We start from the raw sequence: 27,823 nt of genomic DNA, 5'->3' as shown, positions 1-27,823 counted from the left end.
ATAATTATTACTTTAATGGAAATAGGAGTGAAAAAAGAAGAAATAATTTCTTTCTGTCTCAGCTGCTGCACCTTTCATTTGTTGCACATAAAAATAGTCCATGGAATTATTTTTGCACAGTTCCATAACCAATAACATTTATTAGTTCTATTTTTATGAATTATAACTCAAGGAGCAACTCTCCTTCCAAATAAATAGAATATCTGACTCAAGCAACATAATTTTTCAACACAGAATGCAACGAAGGGATGATGATGATGGATTCAGTTATTCCAGATTTACAGTAATGTATTTGTAACCAGATATTTGCATTATTCGACTACAGTACACAAAGACAAATTTTATTTCTAGTCAGAATTACATCACACAAAAAGAGCTATTTTATGGCATAATCATGCTGCTGTTGGACAACATTCTTTCAATTTGGAGACTGTTTTATGTCCACATTCTTCTGTGAATGGAGATGAGTTTATTTACTCCTATATGTTAACATTTAAACCACGCTTGTATATTGGGTGGATTCCATATTACAGGTATACCACCCACCCCACATCCGCTATCAATTGACCAATTCCCTTAGTTGCATTGTTGTTGCTGTTCTTGTTCGGTTTAATGCCGTTTTTCAGTGCATGATAATCTCTATACATGGCATAAAATTGGCCATATTTAGACAGATGTGACCTTTCATCTACATTTTCCTTTGGACAGCTGATTTGAAAAATTATCACCAAATTTTAATAGTAGTAGTAAAAAGAGAAGATCCAGAAGGCAGGGTAACGAACATTTTTCCATGATTGCTGCGAATCAGTAAAGAGAATAATGCAAAAGAATTTTATGGGCTTATCTGGACCAATCAAATTTCTATAAAGTGATATTTTAACATCTTGTCATATCAAAACTATGAAACTGCACATACATGTAAAATGTACAGACTGCGATAAAAAGAATAGACAATATCTGCATACAATTGTCCAATGCAGTGCAAGTTAAAATATGCTGTTCATCCAAAGAAACAGATTATTTTTTTCAATATTTATAACACAGAATTCAAGAAGAAGATAAAAGTGATTCAGAATGTATGCCTTACTATTATTTGAAAATGTCTCTATAGCCGTGGTCACACTACCTAAAAGTGGGTGGATAAGTGACCTAAAATAATGTAAACTTTGCCTGCTTCTGTTATGAAAATGAAAGTGACTTTGCTGATTTTTAGGATGTACAATGAGTGACAGTAGCTTGTGTCTTTTGAGATGCTCCCTCACCCCTGCCAAGTAGTTCTAATAAAGTTGTGTTGTAGCGCAAGAAGAATGTATTGTATGAGGGGTGAACCAACTGCACTGACAAACTCTTTGACATTCACAGGATAGTTGACTGACCATTAATCCTTTAACTGCCTGATTTCCAAAAGTTTACCATTTGACGATGAAAACATACCAAATTCTGTTTCAAAACTTAAACATCAATACAGTAAATCCTGTCTTGAGATACTGTCCCTTCTGGCAAATAAAATATGGTATCTCAAGACAGATGGTCTCGCATAACAGGTTTGTAAAAAAAGACCAGTTTTCATTTTTGGATTTCACAATTATTTAAGAAAGAAAAATAACCACCATCACTGTACATATATTCTATTCTTTATTCATAGATTTTCTTAAAATATTGCATGAACTGATCAGAAAACAAAATTATAAAGCATTAAAGATGTACATCTATCATTAAACATGAATCACAAGATCACATGTACATGTATTAGCATATTAAATTGTTTCTAACTTACTCCTTGTCTTTTATAACACCCTGAATTTGTTTTATCAATGTTTAAACTGATATTTTGTGAGTGGTCTCCTCTTTTTCACTTCTTTCACTTCATTAATGTCAGAATTTGTCTCTTTTTTTGTTGGAGGTTCTGATATTGTTATTAATATGCTAGGTTTAACATTATTGGTACTAAATTGTAATAATGACTGTAACAATGGTTTTCAAAAGGTTTGGGGAAATAAGGAATATATATACATGTACAATGTATATGTAGCAATCAATGAAATAAAAAGTCAAAATTAACTCATCCAGAAACAGAATTGTTCAGAGACAAAAGTCAAAAGGATTAATTTGCAGATGACATAAATTAAATAACTTTTTAAACAAAGTATGTAACTGGCTGCAACAACTTGAAGAGTTTGGTGTGTGGGATGTGATTACCATTATATAAAAAAAGGCAACAAACAAAAATAACCCCTAACAATATCAGTCAAATCCAGGAAATAATTCTCCCTTGCTGGTTTAACAGACAAAGACCAAATTAACCCCCAAGCAATACAGATTCACTCCAAAAGGCAAACAATATACATAACCACTACCTTGACTTTAGCTCTAAAACAGCAGTTTGTGACATGCACTTTAATCTCGTTTAACTGACACTAAATACTTGACCTGCCAAATTTAGAAACCAGTAGCCAGACTCCTCTTTCTATTTAAATTGTAATTGTTATTTGTTTTTTATCAGAACAGTCTTTACTTTTCAAGTGGTTGTTGTTTTTGTTATAGAGTTTAATGCCATTTTCAGCACAAGAGAGGCTATACATTGCAGCCAGTATAAATGGTGGAGGAAGAACCAGGGAAAACCCTGGAAAGAACCACCAACCCACGAGAAGCTACTGGCAAGCTTTCTCACGTACCCACACTGGCTGAGCCTGAGACTCAAACCCACTTGGGGCCCCAGTGGTTGTGGTAACAAAGGATTAAATAAATGTCAGTGGTGTTTGTCTCTGTTCTTGAGATATGGTCGTTCATAGTATTCAAACAATCTGCATGTATTTTAGGTTGGTTTACAATCGACAATACATGATACTACATGCATGATCTATACAATTTCAGAAATCAGTAGCCAGCCTATTTTTTTAAGAACAGTCTAAGTGGTCATAGTTTACAAAGGATGAAATAAAGGTCAGTGATATTAACCTCTGTTTTTGCGATACAGTGGTTCACAGCAGTGTTGAAATGCATATTTTGTTAATACATCATGGTCACTGGTTGCATTCAGCAGGTGGTTGCTCATGACAGTCACTCATAACAGCAATTTGTGTTTAAGAATTGAATTGGCAAAGAGCACTTTCCAATTTAAACCAAATAATGAAGATTATAACTGCCACATTTGCATTGCTTTCTGTATAAAATCAGTTTGAAACTCTAAGTGAATCTGTAATGGCAGACACTGCTTTCACTAGGAAAAGCCATTTCATTAGATTGTTTTTGTAGATTTTTGGGTAAATAAATAGATTAAGGAAAATATACAATTCAAAGAAAGCAAAGTCTAAATATCAAGTGACAGATGATTCAGCCAAAAAATGTAATCCTGTATGTCAGAAATACATGAGACAATGTTATGGAATTTAAATAGCACTGTTGTTGTTGTTGTTATAGGGTTGAATGCCATTTTTCTGCACAAGATATACATGGCAGCCAGTATTAATGGTGGAGGAAGAACCTAGGAAAACCCGGAAAGAACCACTGACTCACGAGAAGTTACCAGCAAGCTTTCTCACATACCTACATTGGCCAAGCCTGAGACTGGCACCCATGCAGACAGAGGTGAGATGTCAGTGATCCGTAATGGTGAGCACTTTAGACCACTCAGGGCTCCATATAGTGCTTTAAGGTCAATGTTGTTTTCTGACATCACTCATTTTTGTGAAAATATGAAAAAAGCTGTGAAGCAAATACTATTTAACCAATGCAAATCAATCTTTTCTAAAATAGATGCACTCACATATCATGCATTCCATCCTATCTGTTCCTGGTTGTGTTGATTCAGTTTATCTGTATACTGACTTTAATGCTTCAGTGCATTGTCTATGAACAGTTCCATGCTTTATCAGCAACAATGAAATTAGGACAAACAGTATGGTATGAAGTCACCAGTACATTTGTTTTCAAGTACATGTTACAGGGCTTATTTCAAAGTAGTTTAGAAATATTTTCAACTGCCAGTTATAGTGAACTTTCAGAAAGTAAAATGAATTGTTTAAGTGGTAGCTGAACAAGCCATTTTACCAATTTGCAATTACAAATTACACATGAATTAACTTGTGCATTTGCAGTAGCTGTTTCAAACAGTTTATAAATCGTTTTGACTCCCATTATATAGTGAAGATTCAGAAAGTAAAAACAAATGTTTAAGTTCTAGTGGATTAAGCCATTTTACTAACCTGCAATTACAATACCGTTATCTCGTTATTCGTAATGGTTATAATAAATTAGTATAGTTTCTGCTGTGCTTTTTTAAAATCATGTGGCCAAAAATATAGTGCATGTATCTTTCCATCAAAACATACAAACTTTCATGTATGAATACAATGGGCATTAATCAAAAAAATATTCATACATGTACAAAATGTATTTATAATAAACTTACAACACAGAATTTTCAACCTGAAGATAAAGTATTGCTTAAAACCAATTTTAAATGCAAATATGCATACTGAGAAATAGAGGACATAATTAAAATAAGCGCACACACACACACACACACACACACACAGCATTTCTTGTTTTGCTCCCATTTCAGCTCTTACTTCTTCCTATGCATTCGTCCTGGATGTGGGAGGTCATGGGTTCGAACCCTGGCCCGAGTCATAGCAAAGATTTACAAAAATGGTACAAACAGCTTCCTCACTAGACGCTCAGCATTAAGAAGTTAGTGTTAGGACTGGTTGGCCTGGTGTCAGGATCATGTGACTGGGTGGGACATCATGCTACATGTCTGCGGCATGATGCCCCAGTGCTAGACATCACTTTAAACTACCACACTGCAGACATCGTAGCGATATGATTGTAAAATTGTTAAAGCTATGTTAAAAATCTCAATCACACACACACACACTTCTTCCTACTCTGTCCCCAGTATAGAAATAAAAAAAATGAAGGTCGTCTAAGAACCATCTGTCTGTATAAATGAGAGAATCATTTAATTTATTGAGTTAAAGACAATGAAAGTACAAAATCCAATATTAAAATACTGTTATCACAGATTTATACTTAAATAATCATGGGAAAACTAACAGAAGCTAACATCAAGAACATTCCTTCTCGCCTTCAAACAGTTTTTCTTTTTCTAACTTCCTGAGTATCTTCTTTGGTAGGGGTTTCTTCCAGAGTCCATTTGCAATTTTGAAAACTTTGCTGTGATGCACTACAGCTCCATGATTCATCTGAAACTTGCATAAGGCTTCCAGAGGGCGTGACAAAAACTGAAAGAATAAAAAAATCAAATTATATAAATCTTAAATAAAATTTAAGAGTTCCCAAAATTACTGAAAACTGTCGAGACCAAACCTTTTGGGTCCTTATACTTATGTTTGAGATTTGATAATAGTAGGTGGTAATTAGGCTAATACCTGTCTTTATCCATCATAATTATATATTACCTGTCTTTATCCATCATAATTATATATTACCTGTCTTTATCCATCATAATTATATATTACCTGTCTATATCCATCATAATTATATATTACCTGTCTATATCAATCATAATTATATATTACCTGTCTTTATCCATCATAATCATATATTACCTGTCTTTATCCATCATAATTATATATTACTTGTCTTTATCCATCATAATTATATATTACCTGTCTATATCCATCATAATTATATATTACCTGTCTTTATCCATCATAATTATATATTACCTGTCTATATCCATCATAATTATATATTACCTGTCTTTATCCATCATAATTATATATTACCTGTCTTTATCCATCATAATTATATATTACCTGTCTTTATCCATCATAATTATATATTACCTGTCTTTATAATTCACAATAATATATATGATTTGTTATAGGAGTAATAAATACAGCAGACCTGCACAACATCAGCTATACAATCTATTTGAAAATCAATAACTTGGAAAAGTTTGACTTGGTACACCAAATTGTAATAAGGTCTATGAGTAAAACAATGATGACAGATTGCTTCCCTGGACAAAAATTTAAATTTTTGTGCTCAAACCATTTTTCTTCTTTTAGTCACAGTGACTTTGACCAGGACCATTTGACTCCACAATCAATATAGTTCTTCCTTATTCCAAGTGCAAGCCATCAACAATGTTTGGTCTCAATATGTGATGCAGATTACGCAAAAGACATTTTTCTTTTTCAGCCAGTTACTCTGAGCTTTGACCTTAAAGTCAGTAGGTTTCATCCTTACCCTAACTGCAAGGGCCATCAGAAGTTTGATCCAGGTATGTAATGCAGAATTAATGTTAGTGTGAGGAAACCACTTGTTTTCCTGTGAATCTCCACTTCTAATTTCAACAGATTACTGATTCATGATTTCTCGCACTTGAGCACAGCAAACAGGATTAGATGACTCTTCAATTCTCTTCATTTGCAAGATTTAGGAATTGCAGGGGATAAGAAAAAGTGTATGTTGTAAAACTATTCCAGTTCAGAATAAGGAAGTCAGCTGCCCAGACTTTTGAATCTGGGACTGATGAGACAAAGGTCGGGAGATGCGCACTCCATGTTGGTGCAAAAGGTGTATGAGAAATCAACTGTAACAGTGGAAACTTTACCTAAGACTATGTGAAGAAAGAACTTTTTGGCATGGACAGCTGAATCCAATGAGACGGTTAGTCCACTGGGACATCTTGCCCAACTGGGATGTGACTGATTTGGATACAGACTTGTTGGTGATAATGCCAGCTAAGCAAGTCCTAAACCAGAAGGCAGAGTCCTAGGGACTTATTCCCTCCCCCCTCCTTGTGCCTTCTTCTGTAATTGAAGACAGCTGATTTTTGTGAAACCAATTAACTGATTACTTTAGGAAATATCTTCACTCACAAACTCATTCTTAAACTAACTTGGATATCATCTGATGGGAAAGCTAGCATCACTCCATTATGGATGTGAGAGCCATGAGACATGCTGATTTTGAGGGATCTCAGCCTACTTGTAACCAAACTCAAACTCAAGCTAAGGAAAGCCTGACTAGGGAACATCAGGAAGAAACACTTTGCTGTCTTAAAGCTGGACAATCCAGACACAAACAAATTTTGTTTTGTCTTTGTGCTGTAAGTATAGAACAACTTTTAAATTTTAACACCACAATAGAAGAGGTAGCAATAGAAGTTATTACATACAAGAAGTCCAAAAGTGAAGAGTGGATCAACCAACCAACTAGGGAAAAGATTCAGCAGTGGAAAAAGATCAAGGCATAGATGCTGAATACGAATTCATAGAGAGAGTCTGAATAAATAATATACAGTAAAGGACAAAGAAGTAAAGAACAGAGCAAGGATGGCCGAGAGGAAATTCTTTGAAATTGCTGCCAATGAGGCAGAAATGGCAGCTGAATGGAATGCTGCATGGACCCTGTAAAAAAACAAACAAAGATGCTGAGAGGTGACTATGGAACCAGCCAAGATGTAACTATCAAAAGAACAGTTGGAAAGATAATCTCATCATCAGAAGAGGAAATAAAACGCTTAAACATTCAAGACAATCCTCAACAGATCTGAGTCTCCTTAGATGTCTAATATATCACCAGCTGAAAAGACCTATGTATTAACTCCATAACCAAAGAGGAAATAACCAGTACCATAGCTGCCAACCGTTCAGGCTCACAATTAGTGAAAATAGGCATAAAAAGTCGTGAATTTGGACATGAATTAGTGAAAAATACCACGACAATTACTCGATCCACTCTGACCATCAATAGTACACTACATCAAGTTCCAATATAAAACTAAAACCCTACATATATGCAGAAATATTTATTTATCAAGACATGATACTGTGGCAGACATGAACTTCTCAACTGCTTGATCGTAAATTTGTTTTCTAAACAGTTCAGGCTTCTTGCCTGCTGGTTGATCTTGGTGACTAAAATTGCTGACAAATTTTCTGCAGCTAAGGAGGCCCTAAAGTCTGTCTTATTTTTCCTCACTAGAGAAAATACTCTTTCGCTGTCACTGTTGCTGTGAGGAATGCACAGGAGCTGCAGGACTTTTGGTTCTTCCACAAGAAAATTTGGAAGCAATTTTCGAGTCCGGGAACATTTGTCAGAACAAATGTTTAGCATGGTCTCCAGCTGATAAAGGTAGATTGTGTTCAACAAGAAAACTCACAAATAATGCTTCAGCGTTGATAGCCTGCAGTTCTTCTGCCAATGGCTTAAAATATTCCAGAGCTGAAATCTGCGAATTCTTAATTTTCTCAACTTCTACGTGTTTTTTGCAACCGATGTGCTTCCTCACATCGTCTCTGCGACGGCACACTGAGTGCAAAAAGCATGATGAATATCAATGTTTAATTGCAGAATGCACTGCCAATTTTTGATATATTCCAAATTAAACTTCACTTTTTGAGTAATACATTTCTTTTTCCTTGGTGGTGAAGACGTTTTCAAGATCTTAGGTGGCAGGGTCCAGTTTCATAAATTGGCTCCTGGCAAATTTCTTAACTTAAGGCTATGGTGTGACTTTTTCAGCTATTATTGTTTACTATTTATAGATATGGATATATTTGTGAACTAGGTGTTTCGGGCTTGTGTTGTTCTTGAAACTGATGTCAGGCATGTACACCTTCCATAGTTGCTCTGCAGTATGTTGATAGTGAAATACCAATATTCGGCTAGGAAGAAGAGCTAGCCTCCCATAGCAGTAGACACGTGGGTTCAATGCAAGTAGAGTATCTTAAAAACGGCTTGGACGACAACTATTCTGAATTGCATCAAACTATTTGGTAGACAATTTTTTTCAAAATTTTCATCCAGGGAAAGAGCTTGCGTTTGCACTGTGAGCACCACATGCTGTCAAAAACGGCCTTTGGATGTGAAAAATGCATGTATAAAATGGGGTTGGGGTGCATAAACTTCTTCTGCTATGAACTGCCATTGACTTCTCTAGTCAAGTGAATACTATTCTTATGCTTTGTTTTAATATAGGTATATAAAAATATGGACCTCTTTGACCTCACTTGTGTATTTGATTTTTTTATACTAGGTCGCTGATTGCGGTATTAAATTTGTACATAAAAACTGGTCCCTGCCCCCTGACATATGTGCTGAATGTTAACTCAAATCAGTGTTGATGACGCATGCGCAGAGCGAAATTCCGGTTAGGCCCCAGTTACTCTCAAAAGCATTTGTAAAACTACTCTTATACATATAGATTAAAATAGGATAAAATGCTTGCTACCGGGCCAACTGTACTAATCGGTTGTAGATCTACTAATATCGCGACCAGCAGTACTGGACCGTTTCGGCAACTGCAAATATCACGACTAGCGCTTAATGGGAAATCGGTTATTTTATTAAAGATTTAAAATAACTGAGAATTGGAGAATTTGTGAATTTTTGGCTTGCGGTGTGAATCTGTGAATCGCTGAAAAAGTCATGAAATTTACACCAAATTCATGAGGGTTGGCAGCTATGCAGTACCATCAAGTAGTTAAAACAAAGAATGGCACCTGGTGAAGATGAGATGTATGCAGAAATGATGAAAGCAGATGAAACACCAAAACACCTTAGTTAGATACAACAGAAGATATGGGATACAAAGAACATGCCTGAAGAATGGAGGACTGGACTCATCATCAAGATCACAAGAAAGGAGAATTGTAACAACTGGAGTGGCATTACCCTGCTCTCTGACTAGTAAGCTTTTCAGCTTGATTACCTTAGATCACATCACACCTGCTTTGGAAGGAAAGAGCAAGCAGGATTCCACAAAGGTTGCTCTTGCACCAATCAAATATTTGCCTTCTGACATATACATGACAGAATGGAACAGCTCCCTCTATCACAGACTTTAAAAATTCATTTGACAATTAGCATAGGGAACAATTCTTCAGAGTTATGGATTACACAATAAGATGGTAAATATCAAGTTCTTGTAAAAATGACTTCGCTGCAAGGTCATCTGTGGAGGCCAAGCAACAGATCCCTTCCACCTTTCTATTCATTCTTGGCTGATGAAAGAGATAACCAAGGATAAGAATCAAGGAATTCAATAGTCACTAACCCCCTTCTTGGAGGATTTGTACTTTGAAGATGATTCTGATCTCTTATCTAGTTGCCATCAAGACATCCAACAAGAGACAGAAAGACTGGCAGCAACAGCAGACACAATGGGTATGAAAAAAACATAGGACAAACTAAGCTTTTCAAGAAAAACAACAGTTAAACAAACCACCACCATAAACAAGCAGGAAGTATAGTGTATACATACCATGATAGCAAAGTCAAAATCAATGGATTCAACCTAATAAATCTTTCAAACAAGATGGTAATATAATTTTTTATCAAACAAAGTCATCCTTGGTAAATATAGGGTCTGTAAACTAACCCCAAGTGGAATTCAATGATTTTTGCATGGCTGCAAAGGCAAATTTGCAGGACCTCTTATACCGAAAATAAAAGTGAAAATAATATATGGGAAGATGATGAGCAACACAAATAAAAAAAATCCTGAAACAGAGATCATCAACACACCTGTGCAATATTAGCAATAAACAGATTATGCAGATATTTCTTGAACTGTTTCACTAAGACGTCCAATATAATTTCAGCAGCAGCAAAAGCGACTTTCAAGGACATTAAAAACTTAAATATACATCAACCGTGTTTTCAAGAACTTGAACTTAAAAAGCCAAATTCCAGCACTTTCTCAGTTTTCAAGAAAGTGCACAAACCTGGTAAATATTTGTTGAAATGTTTGAGAGAAAAAAACGTAATGAAGCATAGGATCTTTATCATGCAATATTCTGTCCAATATAAACTCGCTTATAAAATGAGTCCAACTGCAAACTGCATAGACCTATATCTGCCATCACATAATGTGCGGGCAGATCCAGCTCTGTGCAGTTTGTAAGGCGTAATCAGCAGAACAGAACAAACAACACAGACCTGATCTGCAACCGGCAGGCACATAACACTACTGCAGATCAATATGTTGTTTGCAGTCTGAGTTGACCTATAAGCAAGTATATTAAACTTATGTTAAACTTGTATGAGTCTACCCTAAATAGGAATTACATACTTCATGCAGGTCTGGCTTCTGTTCTAGTATCCCCAGAGCAATGGCTACACATTCTAGTGTGGACAGAGCACTGTCTGTTGGTTGTGTCCGTATAATGTACTTGCTCTTGGAAGAATGCTTTATCTGAACCTTCAAAAAAGAGGACATTTCACATAAACTGACAAATTCTCAAAATCAGTCTACATTTATTTAATACTAGCTGTCAATCACTTTGTGCATATTTTAAATTCCAACTGGTTACTAGCCAATCTTGTCATGAACCACATGGGAACCTTTACTTAATGGCATTTGTAGTGTTGAACTTGTCTAAGAGGTCCTATGTCAGATACCAGGAATGTTTCCAATACAGGTTCTCCAACTATGGTTCCATTCATGTTATCCAAGGAAGTGAAAGTTAAATGTTCTCTAAGTTCTATTTCACAATGCTCAAAATCTGTTTGAAACAGTCAACAATAACTTATAATAGATGACACCCTTCATAAACATCCAAAGGGCTTACTATGCACACGTAGGACTAATCCCCATGTTCATCACCTGTTGGCTGCATCAAAGTATGCAAGTCACGACAATATATATTCAATAAGTGATATAAGAAAAGGTTGATTGTGTTATTGATATGATCCTACTTAATGCTAACTGTATGCTTCACTGCTCAGAACGTTGTTAATTTCATGTGTAGGCAGTTGTGTCCATGTATTATTTCATAACCAAACCTGGAAGTGAATGTTAATTGTTCATTTAGTTCTATTTCACTATCTCTGATTACAGTGTTCATTCACAGAGATGCCAAACACTACTCAAGTAGGAATGGCGGCATTAAAAATCCAGAATATTATAATAAATTAGAAACACTAAATATTTTTATCCAACAATGTAATTTAAGAATTAAAACTAACTGATTCAAAGTGTTTTTATTTTGAAACATGCTTCCTACAATCATCTTTGTCACCATGAGATATGATGAAGTCTGTTGAGAAAAGAATGCAAAGGCATGATATTCACTTGATCTTGATGTCCCAAAAGTCCTGTTTTAAATTTCTGTAACAAACTGTGTTTTCATTCAGCTAGTATTCTCATTTACCATTTGTTTTAATGTCTTCTGTGGACCTGGAAATGATGCAAATCTCATTTCTGATTGGGCAATATTTAATTACATTTGTGATAAAACCACCAAGATGTACCATTAGAAACAAATTACCATCAGACAACATAAGCACTGCAGTGACTTAGATATACTGGAGTTCATGTTGTGGTTCACCTATATAAAATGTTATCTGACTGGGAAAAAGAAACTGCTAGAACTGATCATAGTGGAACAATGTTAGATTCAAAAATAATAATTCTGCCAAAATCTGAATGGATGGCATACCTATATTCATTTTTGAGTTAAATGTACTGTAGTTCTACTAATGCAGGGGTCAGCAACCTATTTTACATAGTGTGCCACTTTTTCCAGATTAATTACAAAATGAATGAGCTCGTGCTATCAGTAAGAGAGTAACACTGATAAAATCAAGATTTTTGGCTGCCCTTCATGTGCCACACAAAACCTCTAGACATGCCACCTTGTGGCATCTGTGCCAAAGGTTACCAACCCCTGGACTAGTGGAACACTGAGTGCATTTACACTTACTTTTTCAATCTGATTATTACAGCACCATGCTACATGCCTGATGTTACCACAGTTTGTGCACCAGGATGATGAAATAATTACGATTCATGTCAAATACAACATTTCCATTGAATTCATTGACCTTTTGAATGGTTGAGTGCATTTACATTTTTGACATATTTGTTAGTTTTTATCTTAAATAAAGCTGGATAATTTTAAATTGCATACATCTTACTACCATGTAAGAAAATGACCTCCTAATTATTGTTTAGGATGTGCATTCTTGGTACTCTTTAATTCTGGGTTAATCTTTAATCTCAATTTATGAGCTGAGAACTGTAATACTTTCCAAGTTGTGAGTCATGGACTCCAAGTTTAAAATCCAATGTGTGTGAAATTGTTTCACTATCAACAAAAAAGTATATTTAATACAAAATTTAACATCAAAAGAAAACAATATGCAATTATCTAAGTTCTAGCAACACACCATTTACCATGTACATAGAACTCTTTGTAATGTACCTCTATTGGCCATGAAAAAGCATTCCCTAGCAACAGAATGATGAATTATGTTACATTTATTATAAAGAAAACTGACATAAATCAAATAAATTTACAGGATAAATGCATGGAAAATATTAAAATCAACCTTTTTCAGCTCTTGTAAAGTGTTGTTGCCAAGATATATTCCTTTAGCTTGACTCCAAGTGCCATCAATGACAATAAGATTGTATTGGTCACCATTATCCAGGGGAGGTAACTCTGTAATGTCTAGTGCACCAGGAGCAGGATACAACAAGTAAGTGTTGGTTGACTGGAAAACTTTCATTAGCTCTGGATATCTACAAAATGTACAAAAACATATATGCCTTGAAACTGACATAAATACATTACCCTTTTGCCTTGGGTACCAAAATTATAATGATGACACGACTCTCCATATAGAAGCATTAGATAACAAGATTTTGAAGCTAGCAGCCATAATGGATGTCATTTCAGCACACCATTTTCATTTAGAAGTAGTTTAGTGAAAATCTGATGTGTATATGACCATCCTTTCTGAGGAAGTAGAAAAAACACGATTTTCAAGATGGCCACATTGAACATCAAAGCAGTACCAATTTAATTTAGGACCAACTAGAAATTGGGATGAATGTGCATGTCAAATGTCATGGCAATCCTCTAAGTAGTTTGGAAGGAACAGTGATAACAAACTTGTGCTAACAGCTGGATGTTAGACAAGAGGCCATACCATAAGCTCTTCTGGTCTATGAACATTTGAGCAATAAAAAAAAACCCAAACAAATTCATAACAAATTATGACTCACATCACAGGACATCACCAACTATGTGGAATACTAGTACACACAATATCTGACTGGCTATTGTGCATTGTAAATGGCTGCCCCCCCCCCATAATACATAGGCTGTTTGTGCATTGTAAATTTAGTCATATGAATATGATTTTCTGTCTTTCAAATGGGCAGATAATTAAAATTTACACTCATAAATAACCAAACCCCATTGAATTTTGGAGGGAGGATAAATTTTATTTCAAGGTCCATTCTGAATAAAGTATATCAAATTCCTGTGTCCTGTTGCAGAAGTACCTAACCAGAATGTGTGTGTGTGTGTCTGTGTGGTATGTATACAGCCTTATCATTTGCAGCTACCCCCCCACTTCCCATTTGACTTTTACAAATTTTAATATTGTAGACATTTACAGCAATGCAAATTATTCTCTTCTACTGTTGCACTGACTTAACTTTAGGACTCAACAGAGTTTTAGGATGAAGAGTCCGCAAACTGCTGAACCCTTCACTCCTGAACTCAGTAATCCCCAGACTATTTCTGAGAGTCTTTGACATAAAATTTGGAGTCCCCTCCTTAATTTCACAAAAATGGAAAGGAACATTAAAAAGGTATATTTAATCATTATGTTATTACATATTTGTATTCAATTACTAGACTTTTATAAAATCATATTGAAATGAAGCTAGTAACTGTCCAAAGCATTTTTATAATATAATGCACTCTACTATGTAGTTTTTAAAATAAGTTTCAATACTTTTTTCTATAATTATATAGCACACCAATGAAAAGTACATGAATAAACATGGCATTACACTGTAAATTAACATCATTAAATGAAACAAACAATGAATGAAAAATAAAACAAACACCCTAAGTACAAAGAACTAATTCAAAATAAACACCTTAATTTGTTAACAGTGTTAATTGCCTTAAGATTTGTCCCTTTGGAAGGAATAAAGGTGGGATATAATGTGGGTCCTATAGAGAACTCAGAAGATGTATAAAATTTGTACATGTTCAGTACCAAAAATGCTTGAGATGTTAACTGTTGTCAAGATGAATTCACACAAGCTTTACGTACTGGTACTTAAATATCAGCAGTCAAATGAAACATGTATTTAAGGTAGGATAAAAAATTTTTTTATATGTACCTCAAGATATTTTTGTTCAATAAATATAATGGATATTTGTATTTGCTGCAATAAAACTGAGTAAGACTTTTTTCAAGCCATAAAGGTATTTTTAAAAAAATAATAATCATATGATAATCTAGGTTGTCATTGTCCCCACCATTACCGCCCCCAACCTGTACATGTAGTTTTGAATGGTTGAATCCAAATTGAGAAATTACAAAAGAAGCTTTCTCTTCGAAGAAATAATGGAATGCACATTCCAAGTTCATGTTTTCTTCATCTTCACTTGTGTCATCATTTTCATCTTTTTTTGTTTGTTTGGCATTACTGCCATTTTCATAACAAGTCTATTTCCCCCATAATGAAAACAGCTTTTGCTGACTGAATTTTAAAAGTCACACACTTTTTTCTGCACTTTAAAAAAAATTCCACTCAAACTGCAAGTGCCAATGTCTAAAAGACACATACTTAAGTTGGGGTTATTATTATGAAATATTGATGATTTGACAATATAGTCCAAATGAAACTGAAAAAGCTTTCATTTCATCCCTGTCATTATGTATATATGTGTCACCAATTTAGTCTAAATACTGTTACAACAAACAAGGACTTGTTTATTTGCTGAACACTTTCAAATGCATAACATAAATGTAAGTGCTTACATAAACACTCAGCAGAATATGTTTCTTTGAAGTCACATCAAAGTGACCTTCAGATGGGCAGTCCTTTTCACAAGATAATTTGTGATATGGACTAACTGTTAATTAGTCATGCCGGCTTCATGTCTGTTTACTTAAGTCTAACCTTTAGCCTACTCCATGATTTAGCCAGGGCTCATCAAAGGGTACAAAACGGGCAGGAAAAAAAGGTGCACCTCTGGGACATGTGACAGGGAGAAATGACATATCCTTTGAGAATTTCATGCACACTGGACCCATGGGCTTGAGTTCCTTTGAGCCCTGATGTTGTACTTTTAGTTTTAAGCAGGTCATTCACAAAAAAAAATGTTATGGTCGTATACGTACAGTACAACTCTTGCATCACAGTGGGAATGTTACCCACCCCCTCCACTTCACAATGTACAGTACAGTTCTTGCAATTTTTATTTCTCCATGCATCACAGTGGGAATGTTACCCCCCTCCACTTCACAATGTACAGTACAGCTCTTGCAATTTTTATTTCTCCATGCATCACAATGGGAATGTTACCCTCCCCCCCCCCTTACATCACAACAAAGCTCTGGTGCAGGGGGAAAAAAAACTACAAATCACTACCATGACTAAGCAGGCATATATTGTGCTTCTTCACCCTGGAGGGGGCTTGGTCAATGTTAGTGACTGGCATTTTATCACCCTGGAGGGGGCTTGGTCGATGTTAGTGATTGGCATTTTATCACCCTGGAGGGGGCTTGGTTGATGTTAGTGATTGGCATTTTATCACCCGGGAGGGGGCTTGGTCGATGTTAGTGATTGGCATTTTATCACCCTGGAGGGGGCTTGGTTGATGTTAGTGATTGGCATTTTATCACCCTGGAGGGGGCTTGGTCGATGTTAGTGATTTACATTTTAACAGCCAATATATGAAGACCTCTAAAGCAATAACTGAGATATCAGAGAAATTTACAATTTGATGCCATCTGAAATGTCAATTGTCTTAATGTTATGTTTTGACAATTCGAAAATAATTTCAAACGTCTTGTATATTCAATTCATGTGTGCTTGGAAACACTATGTTTTCACTTTATTCAAAGAAATCTAAACAAACTTATGCACTTGATGAGATGAACTCTTTTGGCTTTCCTTCACAAAATTTATCCTATTGCTACAAGAGAAAAGTAATCCTCAGAGATGTGGATAGTAGCATTCCAAATGAGAACCAGTATGAGTTAAAACAAAGAAAAGATCAGAAAATACTGAATTTATGCTGAAATGTGAACCAGGTGCTTAGTCCTTCAGTGCAGAGGTTTGTCAATAGCCTGCAGCTAAACTGATTTAAATTTAGAGCTGAAAGTAATAATGATTGGGAAACTGTCATGTTCCCAAGACTAATCTCATTCTCCTTCTCTGTGAGAGTACAGTGCAAAAAAACTGATCGCCCAACACACGGGGCCCCTCTAATTTTAGATTGGGTTTGTCCTATTACAGAGCCTGTATTGTAAGAGAGATGCCCACCAGGCTTGTCAGAAAAAAATTCTAATTTGCTCAAGGAAACTTTGATTGCACTGATGAAATGTGTAAATGTATTTTCAAGATGTTGAAATACCCACCATAACACAGCGCAGTCTAAATAAGATACCATTATCCTACATGAAACTGAAATTTGATTTTAATCAAACTGAAGCATGGTCTATCATGCTAAACATAGGATTTTGTATTCCTTAAACCCCTTGACATGGTTGTGTTTCCAGAAAAAATAAATTTCCGTAATCTTCAAAAATAGAAGAAAAAGAACCCTCACCACTTTCAGTATATGCCAGTTACATGTTGCATGTATAAACAAAAAAACAGTCATGATTCAAGTTGATGTAAAAGTATCCCTTGGGCAGTTTAAATAACTGCTGGTCAAGGCAATGAGGTCATGTAAATTTTGGGCACGTGGAAACTGGATTCTGGGCTTGTGAAATTTCAGTCAGGGCTTGTGAGTTTAATTTAGTCACCAGCCCTGGGCCTGTGTCAAAAAAAAAAATTCTTTGAGCACTGGAGTATGTTCAGATTTTACTTTCCAACAAAGAGGAAACACCTCATGCTATCATTTATAGTTTACTTGTTTGCATTTTCTTGCATGATGCTAGGAACTACAAAATCTCAGCATCCAAAATCAAAATTTCTTTCTCTTTAATAAATCCACTTTATTCAGTATTCTTATTTAAAGGAGAGCTACTGTCATGTGGATCACTGTCAATATTAAAACCTGAAATTTGTCTTGTTTCTTATAACAAAATATGTGAAGTGGGCTGTGCTGGGACACACCATGACAGGCGAACCATCTCTAATTGCCTTGGCACCTGAAAGCATCAGCAAATCAGGAGTTAGATTGCCAGTGCAACTTTGCCTTAAATTCATGTGTTGCTTTTTCTGATTCAGCAAACAAACCAAAAAATGCCAGTCCAATATCTTGGACTGTTTTATGTTCTGTTCATCCAGTTTTAGTGAAAATTAGTGTAGTTGTATAGTTGTCTTGCCTTCAGCAATTTTGCATCTCTCTATCTCTCTCTCTCTCAAAGAAATATAAAGATTCAGTCAGTGGTATTTTCAGTAGACTTTTACCTGATAATAAAATAGACTCTTTGTATTCCATTTTCCTGAGGTTGAGAAAACAGTCCCCAACATTAAATGTCATCTAAAGATCAGTGTTCTGCAGCCCAGTTTTTGTGACCTCTTGTAACCTGCTCTCTCTGTTGTGAATTTTATTTAAAAAGATATCTGCATAAATATATTAATATACATGAATGTTTGCTAAGTGAAACATGTTTTACCAATTTCATCATATATTTTTCAAAAATAACAGCTGTATATGGAAATCCTCACAAAATATATGGCATTATTTATACAGTTTTTTCAAAACAAAAATATGCATGTACATGTATCATGAAATTACTGGCATGAATTTACATGTCTTCTGCAGTTGTTAACACAACGCATCTCTCTTTCACACGAAACTATTCAATGATTTGACACTCTGTATTTTCATTTGAAATTTAGTTGATAATGTTGATGATATATCAAATTTGATTTGGAAGAATGTAAAAAAATGTAGTTTTTAATTTATAAGGGCAACAAAGTTGATAATTCAGCATCCCACCTCCACCATACTGAGACATTAGGAACTCTGTCTCTCTCCCTCTCTGGTAGCAAGGCTGGATTAAGGTCCTTGTAGACCCATGGCACTACTTTAATAAAACAAATGACAATGACAGGACTCAGCCTCTTTGCATATATACACCTTTCAGTAACATGGTTTCATGGGCCCTAGTCACAGCGTCTACTGGATAACATGGTCCTGGGTGGTGGTCGGATGCGACTTCTCAAGATGGCATGGTGTGGACGAGTTATTCACCACAAGTAACTAAAGCACAATTTGACGTCCAGCAAGATGTTGTAGGACTTTTGTTAATCCTCTACATGTCCCCCACCAATGATGGATGCAGAAAAAAATAAGTGTGTGAGTTGTACTGTTTATGTGTATATAGACATGCATGTATGCAGGGCCTGAAAATAGCAGTGTTCCGAGGTCCAGGACCTGCAGTTTTCCCAGTTGGACCGAAGAGATAAACTTGTCAAATATCAAATGGGCCTCTCACTTTTCACAAAAATTAGAACTTAAAAATATTCCTCTGCAGTCTTAGAATTGTATCTTAAGCAAAGTGTAAAATGACAAGAAATATATTTGCACACTTATGTACAAGCACTGATTTTCAAAGCCTAGTAACACTTTTGCTGTCTTCTTGATAGTCAGACTGGAACAATTTGTATATAAAAGTGTGCAAGCCAGTGTTATTTTACCTCTAAATTCAAGTACCCTTCCACATAAGTATCAAAGTCTCAAGACATAATTCTAAAGTCATCCACTTGAAGCCTCATTCAGTGAGACTCAATATTTCTGATGTAATTGTTGGTCAAAAGAATCTGTTCACACATATTTCATGACTGGTCCTATACTGTAAAGTTGAATTAACCACTGACTACAACACTAAAATAAAAACCAACCTGAAACACTTGGTTCTGCACCAATGAACATAACAGATGATTAGTAATAGTCATGAGATTATTTATTTTCACTCTGGTTTCTCATCCATTGGCAAATCCAAAAAGCTGAGGAAACCAAAACTGAAGAAAATGGACCACCAATAAACAATAATATGCTAAACAAGGAGTCAAAGTATGACAAAAGCTGTGTTTGCATATTTAAAGAATACTGAAAAACAAATTGGCCATGGATTGAACACAATCAGGATACAGGAAAAATGTGTTCAATTGTTTTTAAAATCCCTGATTTAGCTGACAGGTCCAGTGCCGTATACTGTGGTACAACAAAATTTAAGATTGATTTTACTTCAGTCTCGAATCCTGTGACCGTGAAAACAAAGACAATTTATGACTAATAGACATTTTATTCTGATCAATAAAGAAAGGAGACTGTCTTGTTTAAAAATAACTACTTTTTTCATTTATTAAAGCTTATATATATATAACTATGTTTTTGCATTGAATTTGATGTTCCTCACAACAGCTCTGCAACTCAGACCTATTTATCATGTATGCATGTCAGACTTGTCTCTCTCAGAGGGTGACAGGTCCTGGACCAGACACCCACCAACACTATTTTAAAGTGCCAATGGATAAATTTACACCAATCCAATAAAACTTGCTTATAATGAACCTCTAGGGAAGCTTAAAATTACTTCATTTTATCCATAATTGTTCTGTCCATATTATGACATATAAGGAACACTATTAATGCTATGCAAATTAACTTTTTTTAACCATAAATTTATTACATCAATATTTAAACTACATATTAACACTAAAATAAAAACTTGGACTTGGGGTACAAAATTCGCCACTGTTGTAAAAAAAACCTGTCAACAAAATATTTTGCCCATACTATTCTCAAGAATACTTACTTGGAGTTTTCACAACCTGAAAACTTTTGTAAACTTTGTGCAAGTCTTTGAAATTTAAAAACATGAAACTCTGATTTAATGTTAAATTATGGTTACCTATTATCTGTAAATTTCTTGCCTCTAATGATGTGACACTTTCCCTCAGGAAGACTGTGGAGTAGCATTGGAGCTGTCTTCAACTTTCTACTTTCCTTTAAAATAAATAAAAGAGTATACCAATAAAAACAAATTCAGTTTATCACAATATACAATGCTCTCCTTAATACTAAGGTAAATGTTCATGGGAGCAATGAAGTGACACACATTATAAGCAGCCTACCAGCTGTGGTCCACTCCTTATAAGGCTATCACCTTGTCACTAAAAAGCTGGAAAAGTGCTTACCTCTCTTGAGGCAATAAACAGCAAAACACTCTATAATATTTTAGGCGGTGGGCAACTAAGTTACCTAAAAAATGTAAACTTCACCTTCTTCTGTTAGGAAAACTTTGCCCTGTAATTTTTCTGATGGACATTGAGTGACAATGGCTTATGACTTATGACTTCACCACAGTCAGGTAGTTCTGATTTTAGGCTAAATCTTGTGTTATAGCCCTAGGCAAAATGTATGTGCTGCTAACCATTGTGCTGACCAACAACCAACTCTTGTACATTCACAGGTATGTATTCTAATAACTGAATGACCATTAATGTTTTCATGAGCAAGTTATCACTACCCAGTTTTTGTGAGTCAGTCTGCAATCTGATGATGAAAACATACAATCTGATGATGAAAACATACCAACTTCTGTGTTGAATCTTAAAGTTCAATATTTAAATAGTAGTTTGAGTTTTAGGAATAGAAACAGCAAAGAGCACTTTCTAATTGAAACCAACACAAAAATGATTTTAATTACCAATTTTGAGTTATTTTCTTTACAAAATAATTTTAAAAGTGTAATTAAACCTGTAATGACAACCATCTCTGTGTCTGAGACATACCTCTTCATTAGAGTCTCTGTTGTCATTAACCATTTGGCAAACAATAAGAAAATTATACAATTCGTAGAAAGCAAGGTCTAAATAGTATGTGGTAGAAGATTTCGCCTAAAAATTAAATCATGTAGGTCAGAAACTTATTGGACAATGCTATGCTGTACAATTTGAAAAGCGCTTTAAGTTCAAGGTTGTTTTTTGACATCATGCAAGTTTGTGAAAATATGAAAAAAACAGTTAAGCAAATACTACTTAACCAATACATAACTAAAAGTATGTAGGCAAATAATAAAATCTTAGATCTTCAACCCTACTTCTGCATTGTTATACTGAACGCTAGAAAGTTAGTGGTTATATTATGTATAGGACCATATGTGTTCTTGGTTGTGTCGATTCAATTGGAAAGAAGTGTCTAGTTTATTAATATTTAATAATAATAATAATAATGCTTTATTTCTAGAGGGTGACTCATTAGTCAAGGACTATTCTCCCTTAAGGCCCTCTTAAGGAGAGTATAACAATGCACATTATATGAAGAGAGCAATAATTAGTTTATTTTAACATGTTTAGTATTAAAATACAAAATTCCATTATCTATTAGAAAAACATACATGCTCATGATATCTTTTCTTAAATACTCTAATATTTTCAGCAGATTTTACATGTAGTGGAAGCTTATTCCAAAGAACTGTACCAGAGTATTGGAAACTCTTTTTAAATTGCTCTGTTCTTGGTTTTGGTGCTAGAAGGTTTCCATGTGATATTGATCTCAACTGGTATTGTGTTGAAAAAGGCCTGAATAAGTCCTGAAGATACTCTGGTGCAGTTCCATGTAGACATTTATATAAAAGAACTGCTTTGTGAAAATCTATCCCGTCATATATTGTGAACCATGAGTTCTGTAAACAATGCTTTTGAGGGATGATCAATAGATGCATCTAAAATTACATGTGCTGTTATGTTATTATGTTATTGATGTGATTACCTACAGCAAAGTGTCCTAATTATCTTCACATAAATTCAGTAGATGAGTGTCAGGTGATTGCTACTGTATGAGACCACACTAATCCTCATTTGATGGCTACTCATTATCTGATTAATTAATCACAATCCATGCCACCAGCATATCAGGATGAACCCTTAAAGAAACAAAATTCTTGATTGTTCATCTTTTGTCAAGATGAAAACATCTTTGGCTTCATACACTTAATACCTATGATCTAGTATTGCACACCATCAAGTGTTGAAAAAATGGGTAGTTGTGAAAGTGCATATAACTGCTGCTTCTATTGGATAACTTATGCTTAAGGAATATGACAGATTTAAATATTCAAACGAATCACAACAATTGCTGTATACCAAAAACTGGCTTGTTGGGTAATGGCTAAACAAAATATATGTGTACCCTCGAGTTTTGATGTGTGGAATTTAAATATGACTCATTTTTGATGTGCTGGAATTCCAACCTGTGTGTCTTTTTGATGCATGTAGATCTGGACTGGAGCATCAATCCAATCTTGGCCTCCAGCTTTGTTTCTTACTAAGAGTGCACTGTCCATAACAAATGTACTGTAGGAGGCACTGACTGAAATCTGCTCAAGAACAGTCTACACTATGACGGCCAATAATATTGCACCAATGGAAGATATATATGAACTGGGTGGAGCTAACGCCTAGGTGCAACTGAATTCAGTTGAAATGTTTTGAGATTATATTTGAAGTTTATATAGAGGAAGAGGAAACAATTATGATATAAATGGACTGCATTTTGATCAAATATCAGAATGGTCATTCTTGGATATCATTTTATAATCAACTGGTCAGAGCATATGGCAGATCACAAAGCCAGTTGTCAAGGTGTGGACCAACTTTAAAAAACTGACTGACAATTAATTTGCTTCATTTGGTGGAATGTTTAAAACTTTGGAATCGTTTATAACTTCATTGGATTTGTTACTGGCATTTGTTTGATTGTGCTTTAAATTATAATCAGTTAGACAAATGGGAATTTATGGCTTTTCGCGAAGCCAGTTTTCAGCATGGGATTGTGTTTTATTGGTGATGAGTTTGTTTCAACTGGCAAAACTTTTAATTAATGGGTCATTCAGAAGAAATTGAATGGACATAACCCTCTGTGCATACATGTGAACTTTAAAATCACAACTGTGCAAAGAAGTATATTTCTTTTCTGTCTCAGTCTCGGAAACAACCTGCCTGAGACGAATTTTCTGATCCTTAGACTCAAGAAACGGTATCAGCTTTGAGAAGGAGAGTCAATCTTCAAAATTTGTTAGAAAGTTAAGAATGAGTGGAAAGTGAACTGACAATTCTGTGATGTACATCCCTGATATCTGACTAGTATGTAACTTTCATAGTTGTATGGGTATATGCTTGCATATAAAATGATCTGAGCAGATCATAATAGAATATTCCGAGAACTTAAATAATCAAGTATAAAATAATTCTGTCTGTTTCATATGCAAAATATACACACAATAACACGTAGTTAGAAAGAGAAACACAATCACAAAAATCAGATTGTATGTTTCTTAAAAAATATTGTACTAGTATTTTTAATTATTAAGCACAAGACAAGAAATCTTAAACATCATTTTAATATCAATGGTGAGGAATCACAGCTATGGGCTCTTGACTGTTCAAAAGAAATAACTCTCAAGATTTCAGTTTTGACTCTTGAGATTTTAATTTTGACTCTTGAGATTTTGGAGTCAAGAGTCAACTGACTCTTCTGTTTTTAAATCTATTGAAGAACGCTGAGGATAGGTGAGTTTAAAAAATTAGACACCAGATATTTTGGTATTGGATTAATGATAACATGAAGCACAATGATGTAAAAGACAAAAATAAATATTGATAAGCTTGTAATCAGTGTTGGCAAACTAACTGAAAGTTGATTTAAAACAATATGGCATACTGATTATTTTTAATTTGCTGACTTTTAAAAGATTCAATAAACATATAAGACAATTTCTTTTCGTAGGATTGATACTGTGTTTAAGGTGTGCAATTAGAACTAACTATATAATTAAAAAAATTTGTTGAATAAATTTGTTTATATTGAGGCCAACTGCAGTAATTTCCATGGCAACCCAAAAATATGTTGGGCAACCTGATTTTTAAAGCTCTTTGCCCAGGGGCAAACATAGATTACCCATATCTTTCTACCTCAGATGTATTTCACAACAATCACCTCAGCCATGCACAAATTCTTACCTCAAATGGATGTTGAAGTATGTAGATGTTAGTTTTTATTTCAACTGGCTCCTTTGGTAAATAGTCACACCAACAAACACTAATAGGTCGGCTGAAATAAAAGTATACATATTTTTAGAATCTTTCAACATACAAATATGAATGACATCAGAGGGAGCTCTGCTGTTCAGACATTTTAGATAAAATTTAATATCTCTTGAATACTGTATAAGATTCAGATTTTACACTGCTCAATTTCACAATCTGCAAATAAAAAAATACATCAAACTTTGGGAAACAAAGCACAGTACTGAAAAATAAACAAACATTTACAATGTCTCACAATGAGGTGCCACATAGTGGGAAAATTTGAAATACCCACACCCAGCTGTTAATGATTAGAACCAACGCCTGCTTACCCAGTGAAGTGCCAGTCTGCCACTGTACAAGTTCATAGGGATTGATCATTTTCAAAAATTTAAATGTGAAACTGTTTCTTATTTCCAAATCTTGCCAGTAATATTTGAAGTTGCATCATATTTCGCTAGTAACGAATATACAGAACAAATGATACTCTATGTTAAAAAATTTTAATGTGTTTCGGTGTTTTCAATGCGTATCGGTGTTTCCACAGATTGGATTCATGCGATGGTCGTCCGAGAATTATGCGTTGGTACGTCACTGTTTTTTAAATGTATATGTGTAGTTTTTTAGTCTTCTTGCGATTCTGAAGCGATAAAAGACGCGTGAGAAAAGTCTAATCGAGCGGAGGGCTGTGGTCACGCTTGCACTCCTTGTGTTCATTTATATTTCCGATCAGATGATTTCATGTTGTCCGACTCCTGTGGTGTTTCTGTTACCCAAACACAATTGTCTAAAAGCAATCGATGTGTACTAATTTGTTGCGGACGGATCTGTCTGCATTATTTATTGTCTTATAAATATATTAGATTAGACCATAAACAATACAATATACAAATACAGGGTTGGGAGCTGAATTATTAGATAATAGTTGAGATCATGCAAACACGCGAAATCTTCATCGAAATTAGGTTACACGTGTTATGAACATAGAAGTCTATACTTTACCTGCATCTGGAGCAAATTGGCCTATGTTCATAGATCGGAGTCTGCTCTTCGTTAGCAAATTCGTACAATGTATCCAGGAAGTTATCTTTAAAAGCCCGCTCTTCGTCAAGAAACGCTTCAATATACGACTCATCGCCAGATTGTTCGTCCGAAGTCGCCATATTGCCAATCATGGTCCTATAGACGCTAAGAGACAGCTATTAGTTTCACTAAACCACACTCCACGGATGGGTATAAAGTGCGAAAAGGACAGGCCATTTTCGCTACAAGGATATACCTTCTGCGAAAAGGATCGATGATCTTTCTACTAACAGTTTTAATCAATATTTCTATTTAACAAATAAATTTGTTTTGTGTAGTAACTCTTTTTACATAGCGTTTAATAAATTTTAGAAAAATATAAAGTGCTACAAATTTGTCCCCTTCCCGAAACGTGTCCTTTTCGAGGAAAGTACTTACCGTCAGGGATTAAAGTACCCAGTACGTTTTTACTAACAGTATCAATCAACATTTATATTTCACAAGTAAATTATTTTGTGTAGCAGCTCTTGTTACACAGCATTTAATATATCTTTTTAATGTAAAGTGTAAAACTGTTCCTTTCCGCGGATAGTACTTACCGTCTGCGAAAAGGATCCAGTAAGTTTTTAATTAGAGATTCAGTCAGTATTTCAATTTAAATTATTAAATTATTTTATATAGTAACTCTTTTAACATGGCATTTAAAAAATATAAAGTGTTAAAAATGGGTCCTTTTAGCGAAACGCGCCTTTTTTTTTGGCGAAAAGTACTTACAGTCAGCTATTTCACAACTGAAATTATTTTGTGTAGTAACTCTTTTTATATAGCATTTAATATTTTTTCCCTCAATATATAGTGTAAAATGGGTCCTTTTCGCTATAAGGACTTACCGTCTGCGAAAAAGACCCAGTACGTTTTTACCAACAGTATCAATCAATATTTCTATTTCACACATGGAATTGTTTTGTACAGAAACTCATTGTTCATCGTATTTAATATTTCCTTTTAATATAGAGCGTAAAGGGTAATAACATCTCAGGGAGGAAGAAAAGGACGTATACATTTCATTGATAATAAAAGAATCATAGTCAAATTCTGGGTACACACCTAATAACAGGGACAAACAGAAAGAAAAAAGTCACGAAAGAAAACTGTTGAATTTTCAATGCAAATATAATTCACAGACTTGGGCTATCCACCACTGTGTTACCAACTAAATTCGTGGTATAACAAATCATGTTTTGTAGGGTCTCTCTCTCTCTCTCTCTCTCTCTCTCCATTTACATACTAATTTGTTAATTCCGAAACAAGTACACTAGAAATAATTCATTTATAAAGGGTATGTATACATGAGAAGAAAAAAAAAAAAGAAAAAAAAAAAGAAAAGGCCAATATTCAGAATATTTATAACTGGTGAAACTTGTCTGGGAAAAATGTCATTACTGATTAAAATGTAAAAGCACAACAGACTGGCCAGAATGTAAAGATAGTAAAACATAAATATTCACCTTTACACCTGTGAACTTTTTTTTACCATTTCTTCATTTCCAACGTATATCTAATATGTTATTGTCACAATGAAGACATTCAAGTTAAAGTTACATAAATTTGGTATGCAAGCCAGTAATTCTACATTATTAAATTTCATACAAGTAAAAAACAACATGTATATTGATGTTTGGCACATAGATGCAAATCCAATGAAAATGAAATATAAAAATGGCATTATTATTACTACATATTTAAAGAAATAATACGTATTTACATTCGATATATTACATAAGCAAATCT

General features: G+C 34.6%; 1 protein-coding gene across 1 annotated transcript; it reads right to left on the bottom strand.

The window, feature by feature from the left end:
* Window positions 1–1,616: 1,616 nt before the first annotated feature.
* Window positions 1,617–26,179, bottom strand: LOC149800921 (tRNA-uridine aminocarboxypropyltransferase 2-like). Its single transcript, XM_089954983.1, has 6 exons — window positions 26,012–26,179; window positions 24,944–25,034; window positions 20,833–20,927; window positions 13,315–13,507; window positions 11,054–11,182; window positions 1,617–5,246 (listed from the first exon to the last, which is right to left on the bottom strand). Exons 1-6 carry the CDS (start codon window positions 26,170–26,172, stop codon window positions 5,070–5,072), a joined length of 846 nt encoding a protein of 281 aa, XP_089811109.1. The 5' UTR covers window positions 26,173–26,179; the 3' UTR covers window positions 1,617–5,069.
* Between the last annotated feature and the right edge of the window lie 1,644 nt (window positions 26,180–27,823).

This window comes from Sinohyriopsis cumingii, chromosome 4, assembly GCF_028554795.1.
Source record: "Sinohyriopsis cumingii isolate HCF-2022 chromosome 4, ASM2855479v2, whole genome shotgun sequence".
Taxonomy (NCBI): domain Eukaryota; kingdom Metazoa; phylum Mollusca; class Bivalvia; order Unionida; family Unionidae; genus Sinohyriopsis; species Sinohyriopsis cumingii.
The sequence above is the reverse complement of the archived record's forward strand: the minus strand, read 5'-3'. Positions and strand labels throughout refer to the sequence as shown.